This window comes from Mauremys mutica, chromosome 1 (assembly GCF_020497125.1).
Source record: "Mauremys mutica isolate MM-2020 ecotype Southern chromosome 1, ASM2049712v1, whole genome shotgun sequence".
Lineage (NCBI taxonomy): Eukaryota > Metazoa > Chordata > Testudines > Geoemydidae > Mauremys > Mauremys mutica.
This window is the reverse complement of record NC_059072.1, coordinates 43,974,911-44,002,403: the sequence shown is the minus strand read 5'-3', so window position 1 is coordinate 44,002,403 and position 27,493 is coordinate 43,974,911. Positions and strand designations below refer to the sequence as shown.

The 27,493-nt window shown below is 43.4% G+C and overlaps 1 protein-coding gene across 1 annotated transcript in view; it reads right to left on the bottom strand.

The window, feature by feature from the left end:
- Window positions 1-26,972, bottom strand: part of AASS (aminoadipate-semialdehyde synthase) — a 48,949-nt gene extending 21,977 nt beyond the window's left edge. The window contains exons 1-14 of the mRNA XM_044980551.1: window positions 26,849-26,972; window positions 23,775-23,995; window positions 21,619-21,795; window positions 18,386-18,470; window positions 17,623-17,690; window positions 17,375-17,521; window positions 10,508-10,586; window positions 10,291-10,418; window positions 9,962-10,110; window positions 6,851-6,973; window positions 6,593-6,704; window positions 6,075-6,134; window positions 5,913-5,980; window positions 2,285-2,403 (exon numbers count right to left, since the gene is read on the bottom strand). Coding sequence (XP_044836486.1) covers window positions 2,285-2,403; window positions 5,913-5,980; window positions 6,075-6,134; window positions 6,593-6,704; window positions 6,851-6,973; window positions 9,962-10,110; window positions 10,291-10,418; window positions 10,508-10,586; window positions 17,375-17,521; window positions 17,623-17,690; window positions 18,386-18,470; window positions 21,619-21,795; window positions 23,775-23,987 — 1,528 coding nt within the window. The 5' untranslated portion in view covers window positions 23,988-23,995; window positions 26,849-26,972. The remainder of the gene's footprint in view (window positions 1-2,284; window positions 2,404-5,912; window positions 5,981-6,074; window positions 6,135-6,592; window positions 6,705-6,850; window positions 6,974-9,961; window positions 10,111-10,290; window positions 10,419-10,507; window positions 10,587-17,374; window positions 17,522-17,622; window positions 17,691-18,385; window positions 18,471-21,618; window positions 21,796-23,774; window positions 23,996-26,848) is intronic.
- Window positions 26,973-27,493: the final 521 nt, after the last annotated feature.

The window sequence follows — 27,493 nt, the reverse complement described above, 5'->3', positions numbered from 1 at the left end:
GCTGATGGGATCTCAAAGTATATTTCCTCTCGAATATTAATCCTGATAATGCAACAGGACAAGAGCTGGGAGGACTAGAATAAAAGGGTATTGCCAGAAAATATACCAGCAGCTAGCTACGCTATGACCAGCCAAAACTACCACGAACTCATGCAGGCAAACGGTACCTGTTCTGAAATAAAGAGTCAGTGGAGAAACTGTTGGGGAAAAAAAAAAAAACAAGAAGATCAAACACAGAAAAGCCTGAAAGACGAGGATTTAGATGGATGAAGCATTCTGCTCTGCCACTCCCAACACAATCTCACATACAGCACCTAGAACTACGCGAACCTCTGGAGAGTGATTTATCTTGTCAATTTAGTGGACAACACTAGAAAACTAGTCTCAAATGTTGTGATATAGGGCCAGTTGCACAACCCTTAGCCATGTGGAGTAGTCCTATGGCCATCAACAGGTTCACAGGCCTGAAAAGTAAACTGAAACACCAGGAACTGGGTTCTGGGGTCTGTTTCTCCTGCCACAGATGATGGGATCAGAGAGCTGTAATCATTACAATGCTTTAGGCATCCACAATCTCATCAGCTTGCAGGAGAAACACTGTATCCACAGGCTGCTAAGAAAGAAAAAAGTGTTATTTGAAAGATGTTTTTATTTGTAGGTTTAGGTCTACATATACTAGACAAAGTAGGAATTTAAAATGGGTGGAGTTTATTTTAATTATTCATACAGCATTATACCATATGCACGGTCCTTCCCCAATTAATAAAATGAGGGGTCCTTGCACCAAAGAGTTTACTGTATAAAACAGAATGGAAAAGCAGCATGGTCTAGTGCAGGGGTCGGCAACCGGTGGCTCGCGGCTCGCCAGGGTAAGCACCCTGGCGGGCCGGCCCGGTTTGTTTATCTGCCGCGTCGGCAAGTTTGGCCGATCGCGGCTCCCACTGGCTGCGGATCGCGGTCCCAGGCCAATGCGGGAGGCAGGAAGCGGCGCGAGCCGAGGGATGTTCTGGCCGCGGCTTCCTGCCTCCCGCATTGGCCTGGGACCGCGAACCGCGGCCAGTGGGAGCCGCGATCGGCCGAACTTGCCGACGCGCATATAAACAAACCGGGCCGGCCCGCCAGGGTGCTTACCCTGGCGAGCCGCGAGCCACCGGTTGCCGACCCCTGGTCTAGTGGGTAGGGGTACTGGACTGGGAGTCAGGAGGTGCAAGTTTATTCCTGACTTTGCTACTGACCTGCTGTGTAATGGTAAACTAGTTCCTTCACCTCTCCAGGCATCTGTTTCACCTTCCACCCTTTATCTGTAGTCTATTTAAACTGCAAGCTCTTAAGAGCAAGGCCTGTCTCTTACTGTGTATTTGCACAATGCCTACTGCAATAGTCTTCAACTCCACTGGGTTCTCTACATGCTATTGTAATTCAACCACCACTGCCACAGCAAAAAGCGACAAACAAGGTGGGATAGGTAGCACAGGTGGGCAAAGAAAGATCATGAGAGATGCTTGTTATAGACACGCACCTCATTAGCTCTTCTTAGTGTCAACTATAATTTTTTAAGTGGACTAATTCCAAGAGAACCCATTCCCTAATGGAGCAGACTTTAATGAGTACATTCCGACTTAAAAAAATCTCCTTCCCCTGGTGGTGACTGGAAGGTTATTTTGGACATGACTGACAGCAAACACACCTGGCCAAACCTCCTCCCGCTTTCCCCCGATGTCTGTGCATACGCCTGCCTGCTGCCTATCTGGTTTCAGCTTTGCTACCATTGTTGTTAATTAAACACATTCTTGTAGAGAAGAGGAAAGATCATTCATGTGACCCCAGTGAAGCACATAAAAAAGTGGTGTCATCATGCTTTTCCATGACAGAAAATGCAGTGACCGTCAAGGAAAGAATGAAACTGACTATGCACAAAATACTGTTAGATGCAGGAATTAAACAAGCTGAAAAGAAAGGAATAGTCTCTGCAGTCTCTTCCTAGGCACTACTTGTAACAAGAAGTAGGTAAAATATTTTCAGATAGCAATGTGGTTTTTCAAGTTGGTGTCTCTTTAAGGTGTTCTTAAATCTACAGAATAATTTTTTGAATGAGGTGCACAATAGTTACAAATGTAGAATATATCTTCAGTTTTCCCATAGCGCATTTCATATGCTTTTAAATAGAAGGTTTTAGTGTGCTGCCATGCTGGTACAAAATAAAGAATTATTTCAATACACAGTATACATACTTGAAGCTTAATACAGTTCTTTAATACTTGAAAGCAAGCAAGGCCTTACGTACCTGCTGTGATTTCTACGTTGGGATCTCTAGTGAGGTATTCTATCACAGGGCCAGAAACATAGCCAGATCCAAGTAACAAGACCCTCTTCTTATTCTTGGTTAGTGACTGTGAGTATTCCCTAGAGGGGTTATAGTCAAAAATTAAAACATACAGGATAAGCAAACAGCAAACTACTGAAGCCAATGTCAAGTCAGCATGTTTTAGTAAGTTTATAAACCAAGAGCTCATTTCAGGAAGAAGTTTAAATTCTGCAGCCTGATTATCTAACCAAAGTACAATGTCACTTCCCTAAGCTTTTTCAAAATTTCTATTGCATGGCTCCTACATCAGGGAAAGTGGACTAAAAAGTTTAAATCCAGCCTCAAAAAGGGTCACACCACTCGATACCTTTTCCATTGTTTTTCCAGCAACTACTGCAGCTGTGACTTCTCATTCTTCCTCAGAAGTCACTGAATTTTCCTCAACAGACAAACTAGTCCAACCTCATAGATTGTGAATTTGGTAGAACCCTGCCATGAAAAACGTGTCACGGACCATGACATCTGGTCTCCCCCTGTGAAATCTGATCTTGTGTGCGCTTTTACCCTATACTATACAAAATTCAATGGGGAGATGAGAATTTCTCAAATTGGACATCCTGAAACAAAAGGGAGATGCAGGGCAGTCACAAGGTTATTTAAGGGGGTTGCGGTATTCTGTGCTGCCTTCAGATTTGGGCAGCCGGAGAGCAGCAGTAAGCTACCCAGCTCCAAAGGTAGGGCCCGGCCAGCAGCAGTGCAAAAGTAAGAGTGGCAATACCATACCATGCCAACCTTCCTTCTGCTACACTTACTTCAGCAGTCCAGCTCTGAAGGCAGCGCCGCCACCAGCAGCAGTGCAGGAGAGCAGCAGCTGTCGACCGGGAGCCCAGCTCTGAAGGCAGAGCTGCTGTCAGCAGCAACGCAGAAGTAAGTGTAGCAGCACTGCAAACCCTCTCCTCCCCCGCGCGCGCACACACACACACACACACACACACACACACACCACCTTGTGACACACACACCCCCCACCATAGGTCCTTTTTGGGTCAGGACCTCTACAATTTACAATACTTACATTTCAGATTTAAATAGCTGAAATCATGAAACTTACGATTTTTTAAACCCTATGACCATGAAATTGACTAAAATGGACCGTGAATTTGGTAGAGCCCTTCTCATAGGCCCAAAGACTTTAAGGCCAGCAAGGATCATCATGATCGAATACAAACTTTTGAACATTGCAAGAGAACCTCACCCACCAGTCCTGCAATAGGCCCACAACATCTGCCTGAGTTACAGAAGTTCTCAAACTTAACTTGAAGTCTTCAAATCAAAAAAGAATCCATTATTTACTCTACTTCAAAAAAACAACCTGACCACTTCTGGGCTAGCGATTGGATTGTATCATCTTGAACTAACATTGCAAGGTTCCAGATTGTGCCTAGCTCCCTCCATCATCTGTAACCTCTCAACTTAGAGGCCAACTTTGGACAGATTATACCAGAGTCTCTTCAGGGCATCATGGAATCCTATATAGACAGATAGCATCTACATAATAAAACCTGCTTGTACACATGGTCCCAGATTGGACAACAGTCCCAGCATTACTTCATGAACCACCAACACCCGCTGAATATCACTTTGTAGATCTTCTGGTATGGTAGGACAAAGAATCTTTCCTTCAACAGCCTCATCATCAGTTTGGATGCAAGATCCTCCTCACTAAGGATACTACTCTCAGATCCATAGAGCAAGAGTGATGACTTCTTCACCCATTCCATACCTACACCAGATGCATACATACATACAGACATGCGAAGAGGGGTAAAGTAGATTGCACCTCCAGTGCTGGTACAGAGGAAAGACTCCTTGCAGAAGAAATGGCTTTTGCAAATCTAGCTTCTAAATACACTGATCTCTAGCTCTAACTGTCCAATGGCAAGAGTTTGACCAAACTGGGATTGGCTGATCCCTGCCTGTATCTGTTACAAGCTACTAAGAGATATTTTTGGTACATCAATAATTGCAGCAAAGTTTTTATATTCCAGAAAAGAACATATGAACTATTGCCCATCACGAACATACACGTGAGTAGTTCAATTAAGTAATCTTTGTACAGCACTTTGTACATTTAGGTTAGTTAAAGAGATGTGTCACTTGCAGCTATGCAAGAGGAACAGATAACCAGCATAAGCTATGCAGTGGTGAAGAGATTATGGAGAAGGGTATAATAAGCCATCAAACTTCTCTCCTCCCCTCACATTTTAAACAGTAAGTTCATTTGCATTAGTTCCAAAGAGAAGGCATCAGAGAAAAGGCTCTGTCCACTCTTCCTTTAGGTACAATACACTAGCTTGCAGAAAGATTTAAAAAAATCTACACACAAGTTGACCCTTTACCAAAGGGGTTTTCAGCTTCTTAACCTCTTGCTTGGTCTAGTGTGAGCTAAGAAGGGTGCCAAAAGAGGGGCCACAATGCTGCACCAGGAATAAGAAGGTATGTTAGTGAAGACAACCGGCTAAAGTTGTCCACCATAACAGCATATGCTAAAAACTCTGTGGTAAGCTGTGGTCTTCCAGAAGCAAATGACTTGCTCCACTACTAAAGAAAAGGGTGCAATAAGGCCTGTAAATAAGAATTCTTCATTTAAAACAGAATATTCCTAATATCCTCAGAGGGATTCACTATTAATTATCTGGACCATTATATTTTACATTTCTGCAACCCAGATGTTAAGTAAATGAGGAAAATGACATGTTACATTGTTTTTAATGGCCACGAATGTACCTAGTGCTTAAATCCATAATTATTTCCTTTGTGTTTTTCCTATTTTCTTTAAAATTACATGTGCTCCAGCCATAACTAGCTAAAAAACCACAAAGACAGACTTAATCACTGCCATAACACTACTCTGTAAAAAGCATAAAAATAAAACGTGTTGGTTACTAGGAATAACTGAAGAGTCAGGGAGGGAAATTGTACGTTAAGTGAATGACGCTAACCCCTGCTCCATTCATTTTTACCACTGCAAGATAAAATAGACATGACAAGGATAGAATGGTACCTCAGGTGATGGATCCAGGACAAGTCTAATGGAAAGTTAGAGGCCCTTATGCAGAATCCTGAATACTCCCAATCACAGAAGAGTGCTGCAGATCAGTGGGGCAAGAGCAACACCTCTTCCTGAGGGCAAGAACTGCAAGTCTATAGTACTAAACTGGGAAGTCTGCAAAATTATATTACTGGTCCTCAGAGCCCAGCCACCCCTAAATAAGCTAGTGCTGCGTGTCTGGAAGGTGCAAGGAGGGAATAATACAGTTAGCATGCAATTATTTTCTGTCTGAGAAATCATGATTACTAACATGGCACACATTTGTCACCTTGGCTTTTTCCTCAGGTTCAGCATTAAATTAGTAATATATGCTAATGGGGTTAGACACAGTAGAGAGATTCAACCCAGGATACATTTAACCACATAAATTAACACAGCGGAATTTCACCAACAGTTAAATAAATGAAAAAAGGAAGGTAGAAAGCAAGCATGGTTATTTAAAACCTGAGTCACAGAATCAAGACAATGAGAAAATTAAACCACATAATACATTACCTGCTCTCCCTCAATTTCTGGATATATTTATACTTATCAGTCAATGAACCATTGGACGTAATCACTGCCTACAAAGTATATGAAACATAAAATTACTTTTCCTACGTCTGAACTTTACATATATAGGTCAGAAGAGGAATGGAAATAGCTCGAAAGACTTACATCTCGTACAACAGGTGAATAATTCTGGCTTTCAAGAGGCTGTGAGCCGTCAGATAACAGCTGTGGAGATGAAGGATTTCAGTCAGAGCATTTTATTTCCCACATTTTCAGAGAACTTTCATAGATAAATCCTCTTTGGAAAAATTTCCTTCATTAAAAAAAAAAAGAAGGAAACTGTCAAGGTTTTAAGGCATATTAAAGTACATGCAGGAATTGCACATAAAATAACCTTTGAAACCTGAAATTCTCCTGACCCATATAATTAATTGTTTCAAGTGACTTTCATTCCCATTGACTCTCAATGAGACTTCGGCTCTTACATGCCAAAGTCACTTTTGAAAATGGGACTTCGGTGCCTTTGGAAATTTTACTTCAGACACTGTGGAGCAGTCATTTTTCAAACTGATTCAGTTATGTTCTACAGCAGATTTTTTTTTAAATCTATATATGGCAGACCAAAAGAGCCACATGATACAAAGTTTAAGTTCAAACCTTCACTCTGTTACCCAAGGCCTTACCATCTCTTCAATATAAGTTAAAAGCATGTCTCCAAAGTATTCTGTTGCTTCTATAGGCAGCTGTGCTGGTAAGTTGTCAATGGAACACATCAGAATCCCAGAGCCTTCCACACTGGAAGAGAAAACATGATTCCATGTCACATTTTCTTGGTCATATCTTTAGCGGTCATGTTTCAAAAGCATGACTTTTCATATAGAAGTCTGAGCAGACTATGATATTGAAACACAAAGTACAGTGCAAATTAAAGGTTCTCCCACCTGCCATGAATAATATGCTGGTCAGCGTCATACATACAAAATGGACTGTCAATTGATGTACACTCTGTCATAAATTCTATGGATCCTCCAGTGTCTGCTGAAATGTCACATATTGCCATAAGTCTAAAGTAATTAAATAAAAACAATGAACAAAAACATCCAAACACAAATAAGAATAGTTACAAAAGATCAGAAGATTGTTCTTCACAAGACTTTCAACCAGATTTATCAGACACAGATAAATACAATATGTTGGGGAAAAGTCAGCATGGCTTTTCTAAAGGAAAATCATGCCTGACCAATTTACTAGAATGCTTGGAGTGGGTCAACAAGAATGTGGGGTGATCCTGGGTATCGTGTACTTGGACTTTCAGAAAGCCTTTGGTGAGGGACCTCATCTTAAGCAGGGCCGGCTCTAGGTATTTTGCCGCCCCAAGCACGGCAGCCAGGCTGCCTTCGGCGGCTTGCCTGTGGGAGGTCCCCGGTCCTGCGGATTCGGCGGTATGCCTGTGGGAGGTCTGCCGAAGCCACGGGATCAGTAGACCCTCCGCAGGCATGCTGCCGAAGGCAACCTGCCTGCCGCCCTCGCGGCAACCAGCAGAGTGCCCCCCCCGAGGCTTGCCACCCCAGGCACGCGCTTGGCATGCTGGTGCCTGGAGCCGCCCCTGATCTTAAGCAAACTAAGCAGTCATGGGATAAGGCAGACCCTCTCATGGTTCAGTAACTGGTTAAAAGATAAGAAACCAAAGGAAGAAATAAATGGTCAGTTTTCATGATAAAAAGATGCAACTAACAGGATGCCCCAAGGATCTGTACTGGGACCTATACTGTTTAACATATTCATAAGCTACCTGGGAAAGGAGGTGAATAGTCGGGTGGCAAAGTTTGCTGACGATACAAAATTACTCTAGATGGCAGTCTGCTTTGGACGTGGCAGAGTTACAAAGGGATCTCACAAAACTAGGTGATTGATTTAATCTGCCATTTTGTTGCCCAAATGTTGATAAGTGCAAAGTAATGCACATTGGAAAACAAATCCCAACTATACATACAAAATGATTTGATCTAAATTAGCTGTTACCACTCAAGAAAGATCTTGGAGTCATAGAGGATAGTTAAGAACATAAGAACGGCCATACTGGGTCAGACCAAAGGTCCATCTAGCCCAGTATCCTGTCTTCTGACAGTGGCCACTGCCAGGTGCCCCAGAGGGAATTAACAGAATAGGTAATCATCAAGTGATCCATGCCCTGTCACCCTTCCCCAGCTTCTGGCAAACAGGCTAGGGACACCTCTGAAAACATCCACTCAGCATGTAGCAGCAGTTAAAGCTAACAACATGATTTGGGGGTATGAAACAGCTGTCATACATGGAGAAGTTAAAACAGACAGACTATTCATCTTAGAAAAAAGAGACTACTACAAGGAAATATGATAGAGGTCTATAAAATCATGAATGGTGTGGAGAAAGTGAATAGGAAATATTATTTACTCCTTCACATAACACAAGAACCAAGAGTCACCTAATGAAATGAATAAACAGCAGGTTTAAAAGAAACAACAGGAAGCACTACTTCACACAACACACTAGCGTTGTTGTGAAGGCCAAAACTAACTGGGTTCAAAAAGAATTAGCTGAGTTCATGGAGGACAGGTTTATAAGTGGCTATTAGCAATCCCACGCTCTGGGTGTCTTCAGCCTCTAAATGCTAGAAGCTGTGGAAGCACCTGGCATTGGCCACTGTCAGAAGACAGGATACTGGGCTAAATGGACCATTGGCCTCACCCAGTATGGCCGTTATGTCCAGAAAGGAACCACTTGTAAGGGACATGGAACAGGTATTTTCTGTAATTAATAAAATAATCTATTGAAAGACACTTATCTTATCAGGAATTGTAGTAACAGACTATTTCTATAATGATTTGGTATAGATAGATATAGATAGTTCTAGATACCTTTTTTAAAATTGATAAAATTAGTAGATAGTTAAAGACATCTCTTTAACTTATCTATTACATAAACCAGACACCATGAAAAGGAGACCATGGTCAATAGTGTATTTTCTTTGTCTCTTCTGTGAACACAGGTAGTATATAAAAAGAGATTCCTACTATTATAGATGTATATTGTAATGGACAAAATGATGTCATCGATAAGGGAGGCCCTTAAATACTCAGTAATTGACAAAAATAAGGAACATGAAAACATCTGCTCTACCACAATAATCAATGCATCAGCAAAATATTAAAGTATGGATTAACATCTAAGGCTTAAGAGCTGGCTGTGGTTACATATTGTCCTAGTAATGATAAATTAGTTACAATTATCATTGGTTTATTGATTCATAAATAAGGTTAAGCATGAAAAAGGATTTTTTTCTTCATTCTAAACAGTATGTTAGAGAGGAGTTTTAGGGAGTTAGTCACAAGTGAACTCCAGTAGGGGGCCCACACTTCACCAGTCTCAAATTTGCAACGTAGGTTTTTCTGTATAGCACTCTAAGTATTTCTTGTTGTCTTAACTCGGCTGAAGTATTTGACATAATGATTTATTAAATCTGCACACACAACGTCATTTGTCACATTTTCTCTCTCCTCCTTTCCCCAGGGAGAAAAGCATGTTTAGGGTTAACTTAATTTACAAGTATCAGAGGGGTAGCCGTGTTAGTCTGGATCTGTAAAAGCAGCAAAGAATCCTGTGGCACCTTATAGACTAACTGACGTTTTGCAGCATGAGCTTTCGTGGGTGAATACCCACTTCTTCGGATGCAAGAAGAAGAAGTGGGTATTCACCCACGAAAGCTCATGCTGCAAAACGTCAGTTAGTCTATAAGGTGCCACAGGATTCTTTGCTGCTTAATTTACAAATCTGCCATTTGTTAATAGTACAAATGAATGACATTTATAAGTGGGATGTACAAATTCCAAAAGGAAACAAAGAAATAGGGAAGCATGTGGGAAAAGAAAGCAGGATGGGTTGGGTGTTCTGCCCCTAAGTTTCTCTCATATACTGTTAATGTATTTATTAGATGCTTTGCTGAAACCACTGATCCTTATTGCTTAATTAGAATGCTAGAGAATAATTCTTACTACCAAATGAAGGTGCCTTACTTGTGTGGTAATTCTGGACAACCCTCAGTTGCAGCAGCAGAAGGTTTAACTGGAGCCAACAACTTTTTTGCATCATGTCGATTTAACAAGCGAGGGGTGTGTTGCTCCCAGTATATTCCGTTAATCAAACAAGTAGTGTACGGTGCAATCTGCAAAGAAAGTCACAAATTCCAGAATCTCTCTCATGGATGTTATTGATAGTCAAGGGAACTTGCATTTGATCTAGCCTTTTAGACAAGTGATTCCCTAACTACAGAGAACTTGGAACAGTATTTGCTATCAGCAGTATTTGGAAAACCTTGTACTGAGAGAACAGCAGCAATGCTCACATCAGTATTAAAACGAGAAGTGTAGAGTTCTGGATGTTTGTCGTATTCCTCCGGATCATACACCCCATCGGTCTTCCTTACAAGATGATGGTGACGACTTAACACTGTCCCATATACTTTCCTAAGGTCTGCAATAAAGAGAAGAAAGTCAGTTATTTAAGAAGCAATACCATTGGTCAGAGATTCTAAAACTTATCACGCTTGTGCTTAGCATTACCTCCAGATTTGGAAACCTCCCTCAGTTCATGTGGCTCCACAAACTCATAGGGGAGTTCATTGAACACTTCTTGGGCACCCTGCAGATAAAAATATGACCCAGAATCATGTGGACATCAGCAAAGAGTACAGGATATTGAAAAATTGCAGAAAGAAAATTGTTAAATTTTGCATTCACAGAATGGTCACAAGGGCTCATTTTCAATAGGTCTTGCCAATCCTGCCAGATTACACTGTCTCTATAGAGAAACATACTAATCCACATGTGCCAAGTATCTGCCTGAAATGGAATGCTGCCTGAACTCTGGTCCACTGTGTAACATGAGCAAGTGTTCATTTTAGTTTAGTGAACTAAAAACAAAAAAGTCACCAGATACGTCTTCAGAGCATTGTTAACTGGAGTTAGAACTAGAGTATTACCCCTAATTCGACTCCCAGCCACACACCCCTATCTCTATCTTGAGTTAAGTGGTTCTTTTAACTCTAACTAGCTAGCCTGTTGGGGGTGGGACAGCAGAGGAGGGGGTCTGTTGGGGTTCCAGTGCTGCTGAAGCTTCAGCTAGTAAGGCAATGGGGATGCAACAGCTTGAGTTATAAGTCAGCAGCAGCTAACCCAATCGCTCTGTGAAACTCAAATGTTATTTTGAAGCATGGTTGCTCTCAGCTCCAGGGTCCCTACTCTGGCTGATAATCTGCACTGAAGCCTATGTCACCACCACTACACTCCTATCAGTACCCATGCTAGCTAGATTAAAGCTAATACAGATGTTCTTCAGCTAAACCAATGAAACTTTATGCAAATCACCCCCACTGTTGAAAGTCTTTTTCATAAGGTTCCTTAGCATCCATATAGACCTTTCCACAAGTCCTTTTGACGTGTGAAGAAAATACCAAACACCTGTAAGGATAAGGCCTTTTCATGTAGCCATATTGTAAGGTCTGAGACCGTTGTCTGCAGTCATATTAGGAGAGCAGCAGCCATGAGCTAGAAGCAAAAAGTCACATCCTCACATTCCATCTAAATTACCTTAAAACAATGCAATATCGGTTTGTTGAGAAGGCAATCCTGTCCTAACAGTACCCACCATCACCAGATAAAGAAACAGATCTTAAAATGGTTAAAGAAAATGTAGTTTGATGGCATTCTGTCTGGCAAGAAACCACTTATCAAGTTGTGGTTGTGAAATCCCTACTTTATTGTTTTGTCTTTATGGTTCCCCACTTCGCTCGTGTTTCTCTCAATGGTCTCTTTCTGGTTCTTTGATCATTTCTGTCTGTTTTATAATTAATTTTGCTAGGTGTAAAAATCAATTAAGGTGGTGGGGTATGATTGGTTAGAGAATTGTTTTACAAGGTTCGGATTGGTTAGAAAACTGTTTAGTAATATTTCAGTAAAATGATTGGTTAAGGTACAGCTAAGCAGGACTCAAGTTTCACTATATAAATTAGGGTCCAAAAGGAAGTTCTTGGGAACCAACTCCAGGACACAGCCCCAAGATCAGAGTTGCCAGACCTCAACACTCTGCTAACGACACTGTGCAGAAGCTGGATTTCCCCAGATGACCTGATCCTGACTGGCCACCATGAAAGGTTCATCTGCCTTACTGGGAGTGGTGAGCATTGTGTGCATTCTGTTTTGGTAATTGATAATAAATAGAGGTTAAGTAGGATACTACTGTGTAAGGCTCTTTCACGGGTAAAAGACCCTGCAAACCTGCAGAGTATAAGGTTACGCCCTGCGCCCACGAAAGGGTAAGAGTAGGTGCCTAAATTAACAGGGTTATGTCTGAGCCCTAGGAACAGGGTACAGATGGGTACCCTAGAGTGTGACGGTAACAGAATTTTGTGTGGGTAACATATCAAGTCTAAATTACACCCAATCTATTGCAAATGGCCTAAAATCCACATTAGTAATAATGGGCTGTAACTTTCCAAAGACTTCATCTGGAATTCCATGTCTGGAAAAGATTCCCTTCATGCCAGCTATCACTATTAGTACTGTGAAGTGTGCAAATTTCTGGATCAGAGAATAATCTGTGACATTTAAAAACCCCTTTAATTGCCAGGTAAATAAATCAGTGCCTACATTCTCCTAAAGGCCTTTATGGAACTGGGTGAGATCTCAGCAGCTCTGCCTGCTGGCATGGCTTGTACTGAAGCATGAAAAGCAGTTTCCTACCCCATTAGTAATGTCGTGATTGATTCACAGCCAATACAGTACTCATGCTCATTGTTTGCACTTCTCAATTCCTTAGTGACCCTTGTGGATGTTTCTTTCTGGAGGCTCATTGGTATTATAATGTTGCTGCCCTTGAAAATCACCCTATCACTGTAAATTCACGTTTGCCGTTCCAATCTTATACTTGTACAGCAACTACTTATTTCTTCAGGCCACCCTTTAATTATTACTTCTTTAAGGATCCCCAATGATTCATCTTTCTCCATTTGCCCTCTTATTTGTTGCAGGTTCTAGTTAGCTATTGGAATGGACTTCACAAATAGATCTAGGCTTGCAACTCTATTTCAAAGGTGGTCTTTGGTTTCATAGTGGCAGTCATCATTCTAGAAAGAGCATCTGTAGTAAACATGAATTTACCAGGCATGTAGATCACAACCAAAAATCAAACTTTTGCAGTTTTATCATGATTCTTTGAACCCTTAAGGTACAGTCATTTAGTGGTTTGCCAAAAGATGCTATCAGGGTCTTGTAGTCCATTTCAACATCCATTGTCTGGCCATAAATATACTTATTAAATCTCTCACGGAGAAACAATATTCCTAAAAGCTCAGTCTCAATTTGTGTCTCTCTTGTTTCCGCATCAGTCAGTGATTTTTATGCATATGCCACTGGTTGCCAACAATCCTCATATTTCTGTAAAATAATTGCACCTAACCCAGACTGACGCAGCTGCTGAAGTTTTAATAGGCCTGCCTGGTGAGCAGAACTTCGACACTGGTTCTTGTACAAGTCGTTGTTGCAAACCTTCCAATGATTCCTCTCGTTCTGCACCGCAGGACTATTCATTTTTATTTTCTAGGAGTTTCCTCAAAGCCACTGATTTTGTACATAGGTTAGATATGAATTTTCCAAGATTACTAACCATTCCCAGGAAACAATGGACATCTTTCTTTGATGGGAACATGACATCATTTCAATGGCTTGAAATCATCCTCTTATCAGGTTTTACATCTTTGTTGGAAATATCTCCAGCAAAAGTCAGTTCTGTAACCTCTAAAACACAGCTCTCTCTATTTAAGTTTCAAGTTTGCAGCTCTAGTTGTATCCAAGACTTCCCAAAGTCTACAATCATGTTTCTCTTTAGCTGAGCCCCAGATGTCATTCAATACCATTAATAAGGTGTCAACACCATTAATAAGTTCAGAGATCACATGCATGGTTTTGTGGTACAGTTGTGCCAAAGGGTAATCATAAGAATTTGTCTTCCAAATTGGGTAGTAGATGTGCATAGTTTTGAGCTTTTTCAGTTAATTTTAGCTGCCAAATTCCTGAGGATACATCCAATTTACTGAAATATTGTACATTTGCAAACTGAACCATAATATCTTCTCTGATTGGCAGTGTGAAATATTGTCCTTTTATAGCCTTATCGAGGTCTCTCTGATCTAAGCACATGCATAGATGGCCATTATTTATCACCACAATGACTAGGGAGCTCACCCTTTCCATTGGCGCCTCAATTTTTTGTATTACTGGCATTGCTTCCATCCCTGTGAGCTCAACCTTGAGTTTATCATGGAATGCAAATGGCACTTTTCTAAAAGGCTGGACAACTGGAGGGACCTGCCTGATTGTTTATGTGGCTTGTATGTTCACCATACAAGTAATTCAACCCTTGAAACAGACCATGATATTCCCCACTGAGTGACTCAGCCAGGTTCAGTATGATGTAGTGAAAGCACTCATTTCACCAGATTTAGCCCTAGCTACCTGTGTAAAATGCAAAATTGGGGTCACCGCCTTTGGCACTACAACGAGCAAGAGCCTGTATGTGAGGCTTTTCTAGTTGATGCTAGCAATGCATCTTCAATAGTATATTTGTTCCAGAATAACCAGTTACCTAAACTATGACCAAAAAAATGGAAGTCCTATTTTCAGGCTCTCATAATTTTGTTCAGACAGAATATAAACCTGAGCTCCTGTGTCTCATTTGAGTGGAGTAATTGTTTCATTCACCTTCAGAGGCAGTATCCAGTTCCTCTCATCAGGTTTGCTAGATCCCAGCAGGTAAAACTCCTCAGCCAGATTGTCTTCAACTGAATACATTTGACTTTCCTGCATTTTGGATCGGCAGCATTTTGCAAAATGATTTTTGCCCACATTTATGAGAGTTTCCCAAAGGCAAAACACAGCATGGAGCCATACTGTGATCCACACATTCCACATTCCTCCCTTCTGCAGTGTTTTTCATAGCGAGTGGTTCCACTTTTTGATTTAGCCTTGTCTGGCTATAGTGGTGGGGGGCGGGGGGGAGGACGACGACAAATTTCTCTATCTTAAAAGTGGCACTTCCAAAGTGCTAAACTGAGGAGAGAAGAGTCAAGGTCATTTATTAATTATGGACATTGGTTCAGAGATATTTTCATAACAAAACCTGCTTCCTCTGTATGATCTTGCAGTGAAGTTATAGTCTGAAGTTTATGACCAAAGTCACCGACAGGCTACTACACACACACACACACACACACACACACACACACACCCCTCTGGGACACCCAATCCCTGATCATACATCTCAATTTGATCCTTACCAATAAGCTTCTTACCCCACTCCAAACCTCACTCTCTTCCATAGACTTTAAAAAACTCCATCCCATCAGTATGGCTCCTCTAACTACTTCTGAGGGTAGTCTGCACCAAATATTAAAAATTCTGAACATAAGATTTCAAAATTCTGCGAGTTTTATTTGTCAATAAATAAATGCATAGGCTCCACCATGGCAGTGGGGAGCACAGGCCACTGGCTGCATGAAGGTGGGAGATCACCCTGCAGCCTCCCCACCCTGAGGGCACAAACTCAGTGGTGAGGTTGCACCTGACCTTAACACAGCACAAGGCCTGGCTCTACCCCTCTGCGCCAGGCACACCAGATGTGGGGCAGGCAGGCTCAACCAGGCATGATCCAAGTGTGGAGGGGCTCAGTGTGGGGGGATCCAGGTGTGGGGTGAGAGGATTCTATGTGGGACAATCTGGATACAGGCAGCTCAGTGGAGGGGGGTCTAGGTATGAGGGGATCTGGATGCACAAAGGCTCGCTGGGGGGGTTCTAGGTGCAAGGGCAATGGGACTCTGCAGGGGCTTCCAGGCGAAAGTGGTTGGGGCTCAGTGGAGAGGTCTGGGTGCAGCTCACTGGGGTCAGTGGCCTGGAGATCTGGATGTGGGGGCTCAGGGAGGTGCAAGGGGGTGGGACTCATCAAGGTGGGGGTTTGAGTGCAGGGAGCTCAGAGGAGGGGTGGTCTGAGTGCAGGGGTGAGGGTCCGCAGGCAGAGTATCTGTGTGCAGGGGGCTCCAGATGCAGGGGGTTGAGGTTCAGTGGGGTGATTTGCCTCTCCGCTGGCTGCTCTGCGTGCCTGAAATTATGTACCTGCGCAGCTAGGGAGTGGTGCATGACTGCTCTTGCAGCTTCCCTTTGCTTCCATCAGAAAGTCCTTTTTCTGTGGGGAAGCAAAAAAATCTGCAGGGGCATGAATTCTGTGCATGCACAGTGGTGCAGAATTCTCCCAGGACTATCTAACCAGCAGAGGATTCTCTTCTGTGCAGGAATACCCACAGCTCCCAGACAATGATGGGAAGGTGGGGAGAAATACCTTAGACTGCATCTAGGTTCAGCTGGGAAGAGGTACAGGTATCAAAGCCTTTCTGGATTGGGGAAGACAACCAAGACCAAGAAGGCATGCAGCTAGGAAGGGCCTGTGCTGGTTAGTGAACCAGGGGAGTAGCAGGTGACTGGGAAAGAGTCTGCTCTGGGAACACAAATGTTGTCAGCATCTAATCCTCTTCCAAAGCCTCCTCTTTTTCCTGAATGGCAGCAGCTGTTCTTTTGACACTTCTTCCTATGGTAGATGGGACAACTGATATTCCCCTCTGGCTCTTCCTCTGTTTCATAGAGAATTGCCTGCAGGATTATGGTACCTCTGAGGCTTGGTTGACCCCAGAAAGGAGTTTCACTGCTAATTCTGGACTGACATTTCACTTTAGCACATGTTCATCAGCATCTCCTGACAGACCATCAACCAGGTTCCACATCAGTCGCTCACTGCAGCCAACAGCTGGCTAGTAGTCTCTTGCCTAAGGATGTATACTAAAGGGCTGTGTGAATGTAATGGAGACTGCACCCTGCAACCACCCAGCCCAAAAAGGCAAAAAGCTTCTGCAGATGACTGCATCTCAGGGATAGTGGAGAGTATAACCCATCCATCAGATCAACCATCCATCCTTTAGGTAGAGACCAACATCAAGTCTTACACCACATAAATAATGCAGAAGTTGAACCTTCTTTGAGAAATAATGAATACAGACAAAGCAAACAGAAGTTCTCTCCCATAGTCATCCTTATCCATTCTATAGCATTTAAGGGCATGAAGAGCAGCTTTCCTTGACAGTGCATCCTAGTTTTTATGATTCATGACTAGTAACCAGTATCATAGCTCCTCTACAGGCACATGTAGAGTTCCTATGGTAACTAGGAATTCATACCACATCGTGGCAAAAAACCTAGAAGCAAGAATACTGAACACATTAATTCTATCACGAAATTGTGTACAGTGAGTCTACAAGATGTAGAAATAGGACTTGGGTAAAAAGATGCATCAAAAATGAGAATTGCATTGGTGGTGGGAGGGCTTCTTACCTTAGAAACGTTACCAGTGCCTGTAAACACAAACGTTAAGGGTCCAATCGACTTTGGCATCAAACCCAGAGAGATTTCATAGCCAGCATCCCGCACTGCCTGCACAGCCTGGCTGCTGTTCCTGTAGTTATGAGCCATACCAATGTGCTGAAACCAGACACAAAAGGGTTTTCATCAATATGTTTGTCCAGATCCAACGATATTTCTTTTTACTAAAATGTTCAAGTGATATTATGTAAAAATCTTACCATGAAAGGAGTGTGATGTCCTAGGGCAAGAAATCGTAATCCCATTCCATGTAAAATATTGATCATTCCTATTTCAGAATTACACAGTTAATATAATTAAGAATGGACATACAGGATCTACAGTGACTGATACCCAAGATCTTCCTGGACTCAAGATAAAACAGGTTCAATAGCAGACTTGGATCTCAGTCCTCCATTTGGCATCCCTCAAACATGACAATATTTTTTTGAGGGGGGGCGCGGACCACCATGTTGGGAGGGGTGGGGGAAGAGACAAACCCACACCACTAAATTCCACTGAAGAGTCGTGTGCTTTTTCTAGGTACAGTGGAAAAACGATAAATACTTGAATACAAAGCTATCAGGACCGTGTCACAAAAAAAGAGGGCTGATTAGTAAGTATGTTGTAGCTTCACCATACACTTTGGCTCACAGGGAAGGTGATAGACATTTCTTTCTAGAGCACACATTCTGTAGGCCTAGAGTCACTGATTCTCCTTCCAGTGATGTTGAATATCTACTCTCCTGGCAAGAGAAATACTGGTTCTTTATAGATAGATGGGACTTTATAGGAAGTAAAATAATGGAGTTGGGGAGTGCCGGGAATTAGCAACAGACTAGAAAAAGATTCTCAGGAGCTACACAGCAGCTACAAAAAGCACGACAGGCCTGGATTCTCAGGAAGTTAATGTAAATTGAAAAGGTGCTGATGTTGGTGGAGCATTATTAGTCCTAGGCCTACTTCTTGTATAGTGCACTATACCTGCTACACCAGCCCACTGTCCAAAGGCTACCACTCGTAGTCCTCTGTGATCAACCATTTTCTCATAGTCAATCAATCGAATTTCCTGAAAATACATAAAAAGTTGTTTTTATGTTTTCACTAAAAGTTTGATTTTAAACAGCAAAATCAAGGATGCACTGCTTCCATGGGAACTGCTTTTACATGTACGCCTGTCACGTTTTGTGCATGAGACACGCAGATGCACAGGACTGAGTTTTCAACTGTTAAAAAACCAATTGTTTTTTCTACAACAGGTTGACTTTGGCTTGCTTGGTTGATAACCAGAGTCTCCATAATGTTTTTAAGTGACAGAGGACTTCTGTTCTCGGGGACAACTAGTTGCTCAAATCAATACACTGAATAAACAGAGGATGAAATCCTGGTCCCAGTGAAATAAATGGCAAAACTTCCATGAGGCCAGGATTTTACCCAATGTTATAAAACATGCAAAGGGCCAAATTTTGCATTTTCTAATCAGGCAGAATTAATTTCTTTGGAATAGTTAGCCACATAAGGACTGCACACCAGACCCTTTAGACTTGATATCAATAGCATGTATACCAGTACAGTCACACTGACTTCAATTTTTTTTTCTCCTCACAATTTACTCTAGCAAGAAAGGTCCCATATTCTTTAACCATGAGAGAATGTCTCTTAGGAAAGCACATCCATCACTTAATCAGCTTTTCAAAGTGTATTATAGCCAAGACCAGTGGCTCTCAAACTTTTGTACTGGTGACCCCTTTCACATACACCTCTACCCCGATATAACGTGGGTTCGCATACAAGGCGATAAAGCTCTGACACACTGCTTTGAGCAGCATGTTTAGGGTGCCAGACCATGCCGGGGCCGATGGGTTCAATAAGGGGCAGAGGGTTTCGGGGGCAGTCAGGGGCTTCCCCCCCGCCCCAGGGTCTGGGGAGCAGGAGCTGTGGGAGGGCACTTTTGGGGGCCCTGCAGTCCCAGAGTGGCCTGGGGGTTTAGCAGGGGGCCAGGAGTGACCTGCTCTGCTTCCCTCGCCCCGGCCCCAGCTGTGTCACTCAGGGGAGGGGGCTTGGGGGAAGGGATCCCCCCGCACTCACCAGCAGCAGCAGAAGCAGAGCAGCCCAACCCCAGCCAGCTCCATTCCGCCAGCTCCCAGCCATGGCGCTCCACTTCCAGCCACAGGTGAGTGTGGGGGGGCATCCTTTCCCCAACCTCCCCGCACTCACCGATGGCGGGAAGCAGAGCGCCGTGGCTGGGAGGTGGCGGAGTGGAGCGGGCTGGGGCCGGGCTGCTCTGCTTCCTGCCGCTGCTGGTGAGTGTCTGTCAGGGGGCGGGGGTGTGCGGATAGGGATCGGCGCAGTCAGGGGACAGGGAGCAGGGGGGTTGGGTAGGGGGTGGGGTCCTGGGGGTGATTAGGGACGGGGGTCTCTGGACAAGGCGGTCAGGGAACAAGGAATGGGGGGGGCAAAGCAAGTTCGATATAATGCGGTCTCACCTATAACACGGTGAGATTTTGTCGTCTCCCGAGGACCACGTTATATTGGGGTAGAGGTGTAGCAAGCTTCTGAATGCGACCGCCCCTTATAAACTAAGAACACTTTTTTATATATTTAACACCATTATAAATGCTGGAGGCAAAGCGGGGTTTGGGGTGGAGGCTGACAGCTGACCCCCTGAGGGGTCCCAACCCCCAGTTTGAGAACCCCTGGCCAAGACGATCAGTTTCAAGTTGAGCACTTTGCATCATATAAATAACAAATACAGAGGGATAATTAAGTCCTTGACTGAGGCTAGGAATGGCAATTTCAGCCTAGAATGAATATTTAAAGCCCAGTTATAACTATTCCTGGGGGAATTCTGCATCACTACATGCATGCAGAATTCACATCCCCCGCAGATTTCTTTGCTCCCCAACAGAAAAATGACTTTCTGATGGGGAAGCAAAGAGAAGCTGCACGAGCAGTCATGCACCCCCTCACCAGCAGTGGAGGGGGAAGGGAGGGAGGGAGAGAAATGCTAAGGATGCCTTGACTGGTGGCTCCTACCCTGTGCTAGGCTCAAGCTGCTAGTCCCAGCTGGGCTGCAGGCCGGGACTTCCTCTTCCCCTGAAAGGAGAGGCCAGAGGCAGAAACCTCCCCAAGCTGCAGGAACATGAACGCACACACATGAACACCGCTTCCCACCCCCATTATTCTTCAGCCACGGGAGAGAGGTCACTGTTTGGGAAGCTGCTCCCCCATCTGCCCAACCCCACACATCTGGACCCCCCCAGACCCAGACCCCCCTGCACCCATAAGCCCCAACCCCCTGCATCTGGACTCCCACCCCTCACTCAGACCACCCCCCACTGAACCCTCCACACTCAAACCTCCACCCTGACAAGTTCCCCCCAGAGCCCCAACCAGCTGCACCTGGACCCTCACCCTATGAAGCCCCACTCACCCAGCACCCAACCCTGCTGCAAAGTCCCATGCCCTTGTACCCAGAACCCCCTGCATCTGGACCCCCACTGAGCCACCCACACTGACTGCCCCACACAGATCCCTCTCACCTCACATCTGGATCCTCCACACTAAGCCCCTCCACACTTAGATCTTGCTGGGATGAACCTACCTACCCACACCTCCTGCACCTGGATGGAGGGGCAGGGTCCTGGGGGGTTTCTGGGGCAGGCCCAGCCCTTATGCTATGTCAGGGTCAGGTGCAGCCTCATTGCCGGGTCTGTGTCCTGGGGGGGTGGGGCTGCAGAGTGATCTCCCACCTCCATGCAGCCAGTGGCCTGTGCTCCCCACTGCCATGCTAGAGCCGCCACATTTATTGACAAATAAAATTTGCAGAATTTTAAAATATTGTGTGAACATTTTTTATTTCCCTCAGGAATAAAAATAGAAGCGTAGAATATAAATGTTGCTATGCAGCAATGTGCTCTAACCCATAGCTAAGTGATGTGTGGTAGATACCCTATAGCTGGTGTTTGGATATACAATACCCTCTTGATTATTTCCATATTATAGCTTAAGAGAATCAATATAAACAGCTTAAAAAATTAAATGCACCTCTTAAAACAACAACAACAACTGTGGAGAGTTCAGACTTTCTATTATTGTATCAAAAAAAAAGCTCAAATATCTATGAATACTTAGGTTACCTTCCAATGCACTGTATGCTTAATCCTGTTTTTTACCTTGTAGTAACAGTCACTGATCTTTCTTACTACAATATTTACCTTTCTTAGAATTTCATCCAGTAGAGACATGTTTGCCTCTTGGGCTTTAATAGTGTGAGAGAAAAATGCATAGTTTTTCTTTGGAATTAATTTATCCTCTGGAGGTCTCTTCACTCCCACAATTAGAGATGCCTCAGAAATATCTTCTTGAATAATGCCACCTGCTTTTATATATTCCTGTAAACAGAGCATTAAGAAATACTTTCATTCTTCAATATTAATGCAGAAAAGACAAAGGCAGACTTAAAAGAACTTATGAAGCAGAAAGATACAGAAACAAGTTAAAGGCCTGTTACTAAACAAACTTATTTAAGAGTTTAAGAGCTTGGATTTGTATTAGGGCTGTCAAGCGATTAAACAAATTAATCATGATTAATCGCACTGTTAAACAATAGAATACCATTTATTTAAATATTTTGGATATTTTCTACATTTTCAAATATATTGATTTCAAGTACAACAAAAAAATAAAGTGAGCACTGTACACTTTATATTCTATTATAAATATTTGCACTGTAAAAAACAAGAAATAGTATTTTTCAATTCAGCTAATACAATTTCTGTAGTGCAATCTCTACCATGAAAGTTGAACTTAGAAACGGAAAATTATGTACAAAAAAAATTCAAAAACAAAACAATGTAAAATTTTAGAGCCTACAAGTCCACTCAGTCCTACTTCTTGTTCTGCCAATCACTCAGACAAACAAGTTTGTTTACATTTGCAGGAGGAGATCATGCTGCCCACTTCTTGTTTACAACGTTACCTGGAAGTGAGATAGGCGTTCGTATGGCATTGTTTTATATGATGAACAAGATTTTTAGTAATCCTCATCATATCTGACTTCACTGCCTTGGTGTGAGCTCAAGGCTGGGTTGCTTTAAGAGAACTGTATTTTTTGCTTTTGGGTAACCGGTAAGGTATTGTAAAAGCTGTTTTGTTGCTGGCTTTGTGAATCTAAATATCAGAATAACCAGTCTGGGGGACTGTCTGCCCCATTCTTCACAGTTTGACCTAATTGAGCAATCTCAGTGTGGCTCCCCTGGGATCCTGGTCACACTACATAAAAGGATTATTTCATTGGGATAGCATAGGATTGAACCTGGAGGCAGAATTCAGCCCATCTTATTACTAGTAATAAATAGGTTATAGAGGTTTTCATTCCTTCAAAAGTGAGTAAAGCATCTCAATCCCCATTCTAAGATGGTGCAACTAAGACACAGAAATTGGGTGGTTTGTTCATGGTCATACAGTGGATTACAAAAGCTAGGGCTAGGGCTTCTGCTCCCACCTCTGTGCCTTACCCACTCAACCATACTATCATGCTGCTTCCACTGAGGTTGATGGCAACCTCCCATTGACTTCAAATGACAGCGGGACCAGGCTGAACATTAGCATAACAAAAAAATCAATAGACTTACACAAAGTAAGTTATCGTTGGTGTAAATGTGGTTGTTACTTAAAACATCTGGTTAAAGTGCAAATCCTTGAAGCCTGGACAGCAGGTTGTATTTTGTTTTTTTCGCCTTCAACTATATTCCTCCCACTCTCAGACCCTGAACTTGATAAGTAAAAAGGGTATGTGTCACAATTGCATTAGCTTAATACAAATGCCTCATTAAGAGTCAGGCTAGCATGACTACAATACGGCCAGCTAGCAAGGCTTCAAACATGATGGCCTGCATCTTAACAGGGATTTGCAATCACTTCAACATAACTCAGATGAATTAACAGGATTGGGGGGGTGAGAGGGGGAAGCCACACCTTTTCTCTGTCACAACTATACACAGCATCAGTGGAAATACGCTGCAGGCAGCAAGGAAAAAGACAAAAACAGTTACATAGGACATCATGAATTAAATAAAACCCCAAAGTTCCTATGCAAAGAATTATTGAGAATTTAGACAATAGAAGGCAGGGAGGTTGGGGGAGGTCAGGACAGACCTAAAAAACAAAGAACAATGAATAGGCATCAATATTGCCAACGATTCCCATTGCTTTAGTCAGTGGGAAAGAATGACCCCCTTTTGTAATACATAACAGAGTAGCTAATAACATAGGTTCGCTATTATGTACATCCTTTAATGCTGTAATATCATCATTAAATAAACCAATGTTACATTTTGTTCATCTAAATAGGAACCACAGCAGAATTTACCTTTTCATGGATGGCTCTCCGGTTTGATGGTTGTACTAAGACTTTGTATCCCAGATTTGTTAGCTCTTTAACATGCTTTGGTGCTAGAGGTGCTCTTCTTTCCCAAACACTAACATCTTCCCTCCTGATTGCCAGTACATGTTTATGATGGTGACGGCACTTTAAAAGATGGACCCCAAACTTGTCAGTTGTCTCTCTGAATATTCGTAGCATGATAAAACCTGATGGTAGCAAAGACAAAGTAGTTAAACGATACCAGGCTTGTAAAGGTGCTTAGAAGCCATTGTGTTTGTGTCTCTTTAGAAATCTTTTGTAAAACATACTCAACTACTAATCACTACAATGATCACAACCCCAGCAATAATTATCACAATTTTCTGATTAATGGTACTAATATTCCCAGATTTCCTGTGCAAGAGAAACCTGAATTTACTTTCATTACTAAATGTAAGTGCTCTAATGTAAACCGTAACTGAAACAGTAATAGAACATAAAAGTCTTGTTTTCTCTTCGCTTTGGCTGGGTTACTTCACAAAATCAAACCACCAGTATTGCTGTATCAAAAAGCTTTTACTCCTGTGCAAGGTATATTGTTCTTAATTCCAGTTACTGTACTTGTAATCAGTGCTGGAGGCTTAAGCAAAAATGCCAATTAGACTGAGTCACCAGTATAAATATGCAAGAGTCAAAAACTTTTATCAACACCCCACCTTATAAATCTTATAAGTATCTCCCTTATCACTTGGTGTAGTGATAAAAAAAAGAGACTAACTCATAAAAGAGCAATAAGGTAGAGTTAAAGGTGCTACATGACCAATGCCAAATGCCCTTGGGACAGTTCTTTAAAGGTATTTACATAAGAATGCCTCGGCACCCAACCCCTATTTAAATCAACGTGAATTAGGTGCTTAGGCACTTTTGAAAACCCCAGTAAGGTCCAGATCCCCAAAAGGTACTTAGATGCCTGAATACCTTAGGCATCTAGATCCAGATCCTCAATCTGCATTTAAACATCTTTGAAAAATCTAGCTCTTAGACCCCAGTTTTGCAAAGACCTATGCAAATATTTAAGCATACGGAGGCCCTTTAAACCCAGTGGGACTGCTCATGGACTTCAAGTTAGGAGTGTCTGTAGAGAGAAATACATAGTGAGCATCCTACAGTATCAGAGAAAGCTACTTCGAAATGAAAAGTGTAATGATCTTTTAGTTCTCACTTACATGGCACCTTCCTATGAGCAGAATGCCTGCAAGCACAGGATCCTTCCTGATGAAAACCCACTGTACAATAAACTAACTGGCTGATTATGGGTCACGTGGGGATAGGGTTTCGTTTGCTTGTTTGGGTGGGGTGGGGGAGAGAAGAGTGAGCATGCAAAATTCTGAGATAGGGATCATATCTTCTTTCCTGCTTGTACAGTGCTTGTATTTTTCACATTTGGTCTATTAAAGGGACACTTTCATCTTCAATTTGGCCTGAAAACAAGATTTTATAAAACCTCAGACCAAAAACAAACATTGTGGAAACTTTTTTTGAGTTCCACTAAAAGGAGGTGCTTTTAAACAAACATTCCCAGGAGCCTTTGAAATCCAACACTGCTAAAGTAAGTCAGAGCGAAAATGACTTCACTGATTTTCACTGGCCTTGCTGGAAGAAGTACAAGGCATATAAAGACTGGCAAGATGGGTTTAAAAAAATATTCTTACTTGTACTATCTTTAACATAATTAATGCAGCTAAGATATTATATTTACAACATATTATTTTTAAATTGACAGAAACTCTTTAAAGCATACTGAATATATGGTTATGCTTCTAATGGTAGTTTTAGTGCCACAAACTGATGAAGTTGGCATGAGTTTTTAATTGTTTAAAAAATGATTATTTAAAGCATTTAGTTTTGAAATTAAACAATCTCATTTATCAATACCTGCCTGAAGCGTACTGCCAATTTGTTTTTCCAGCTGCATCGTTAACAAAAAACTAAGAATTCTGCCAGGTACCCAGTGCAAAGTGAAAATATAGAAAAAATGTTTCCCCACAATCTCCTTCAGTTATACTTATCTTAATTGTTAATTGGAGCAATAGCAGATCGATGGGTTTTATATCCCTCCCCCGTGGGATTTTTTAAATCAATTATCAGAGGGGTAGCCCTGTTAGTCTGGATCTGTAAAAGCAGCAAAGAGTCCTGTGGCACCTTATAGACTAACAGACGTTTTGGAGCATGAGCTTTCGTGGGTGAAATGTCATGTCATGCATCCGAGGAAGTGGGTTTCACCCACGAAAGCTCATGCTCCAAAACGTCTGTTAGTTTATAAGGTGCCACAGGACTCTTTGCTGCTTTTAAATCAATGGTGACTTTCAGATTCACGTACACCTTTGCCAGAAGTTATGAACAGTTCCTTCCTAACTGACGTATGATGTGATCCAAACTTGTTTTCCCTGGGTCAGAAGGGGGCGGCAGGTAACCCCTGATCTAGAGATGCAGCTAAAGAGATCATTTAATCTCCTTCGCAGTTTTCTCTCTGATGGATTTCTCCCTGTCAGTCTGTTACTGGCCAGAAAAGACCTCACGACTCGAGCTGGAAAAGTCAGGCTCGCTGCCGGGGTCACCCCCGAGGACAAACGTGGCTACTCTGTTGCCAGAAAGGAAGATGCAAACGTGTGGCGAGGAGCAGGGAGGGAGCTGAAAGCCAGGCGGGTCTGCCCGACCCACCACGGCGGGACGGGCTCGGAGGCAGAGAGACACATTCCCAGAGAGCGAGAAGCTGCTGCCAAGAACCACCCCCCCCCGGAGGGGGCGGAATCACGGAACGCGGGGGGGGGCGACTCCCACAGCCCAGCCCCCTGTCCCGCAGTGACCCAGGGAGCCCCGCCGACTGCCCGGGGCGCAGCGGCCCCCAAGGTCCAGCCCAGCGCCAGCAGGAACAGCTCCACGCGCGGCCTGGAGGCACCCGGGAGCGTAGGCCCCTGGGGAAAGGCGCCGCCGCCTGCTGCTGCTGCGGCGGCGGCGGCAGGACCCCACGGCAGGGATGCAGCGCCCAGCTCCCGCCCCGCACCACGCGCGGCACCTACCTGCCCGCCGAGCGGGGTCTCCACGGGGAGAACGGAGCCGCCGGCTCTGGGATTGCGCAAAGGAACCGAGCCGCTGCCCAGCCAGGCTATTAACAGACTTTTGGGGAACTAAGGGATGCCGCCCCCGCCGCCAGCCAATCGAGTGTGACCTTCGCAAAAGGGCTTCAGGCGTGACGTCACTGGTGACGTCTCATCCCTCCCATACACACACCCCCAACCCGCCTCTCTTATGTGTGTGCTCCTGCTTGGACGGGAGAGATTTCCCGGAATGTCCCGCCCAGGGGCCCTGGCGCTCCAGGGGGCTTGCACAAGGGCACGGGAACGCGCCTAGATAGGGACAGTCAATGGGCTAGCAGCAGGGATCCTACTGGCAGCACAGCCCGCAGTGCTGCGGGGATCCGCCATACATGATAGTCGGGGATGGCTGCCAGAGCGGAGCCCCGCTCCCCCGAAATGGCTCAGGGGCATCTGGAATACGAGGGAAAACACGGTGGGGATCCGGGAGACTAGAAACACATTAATAAAATGGGTGTGTCAACATTGTATTCTTAACATAAATTGTAGGGTAATAGGGATGGGCAAGGCAGATAGGATAGCGAAGGATCAACGTCCTCCTGCCTCTGAAAAGCATCCCAGCCCCTCCCC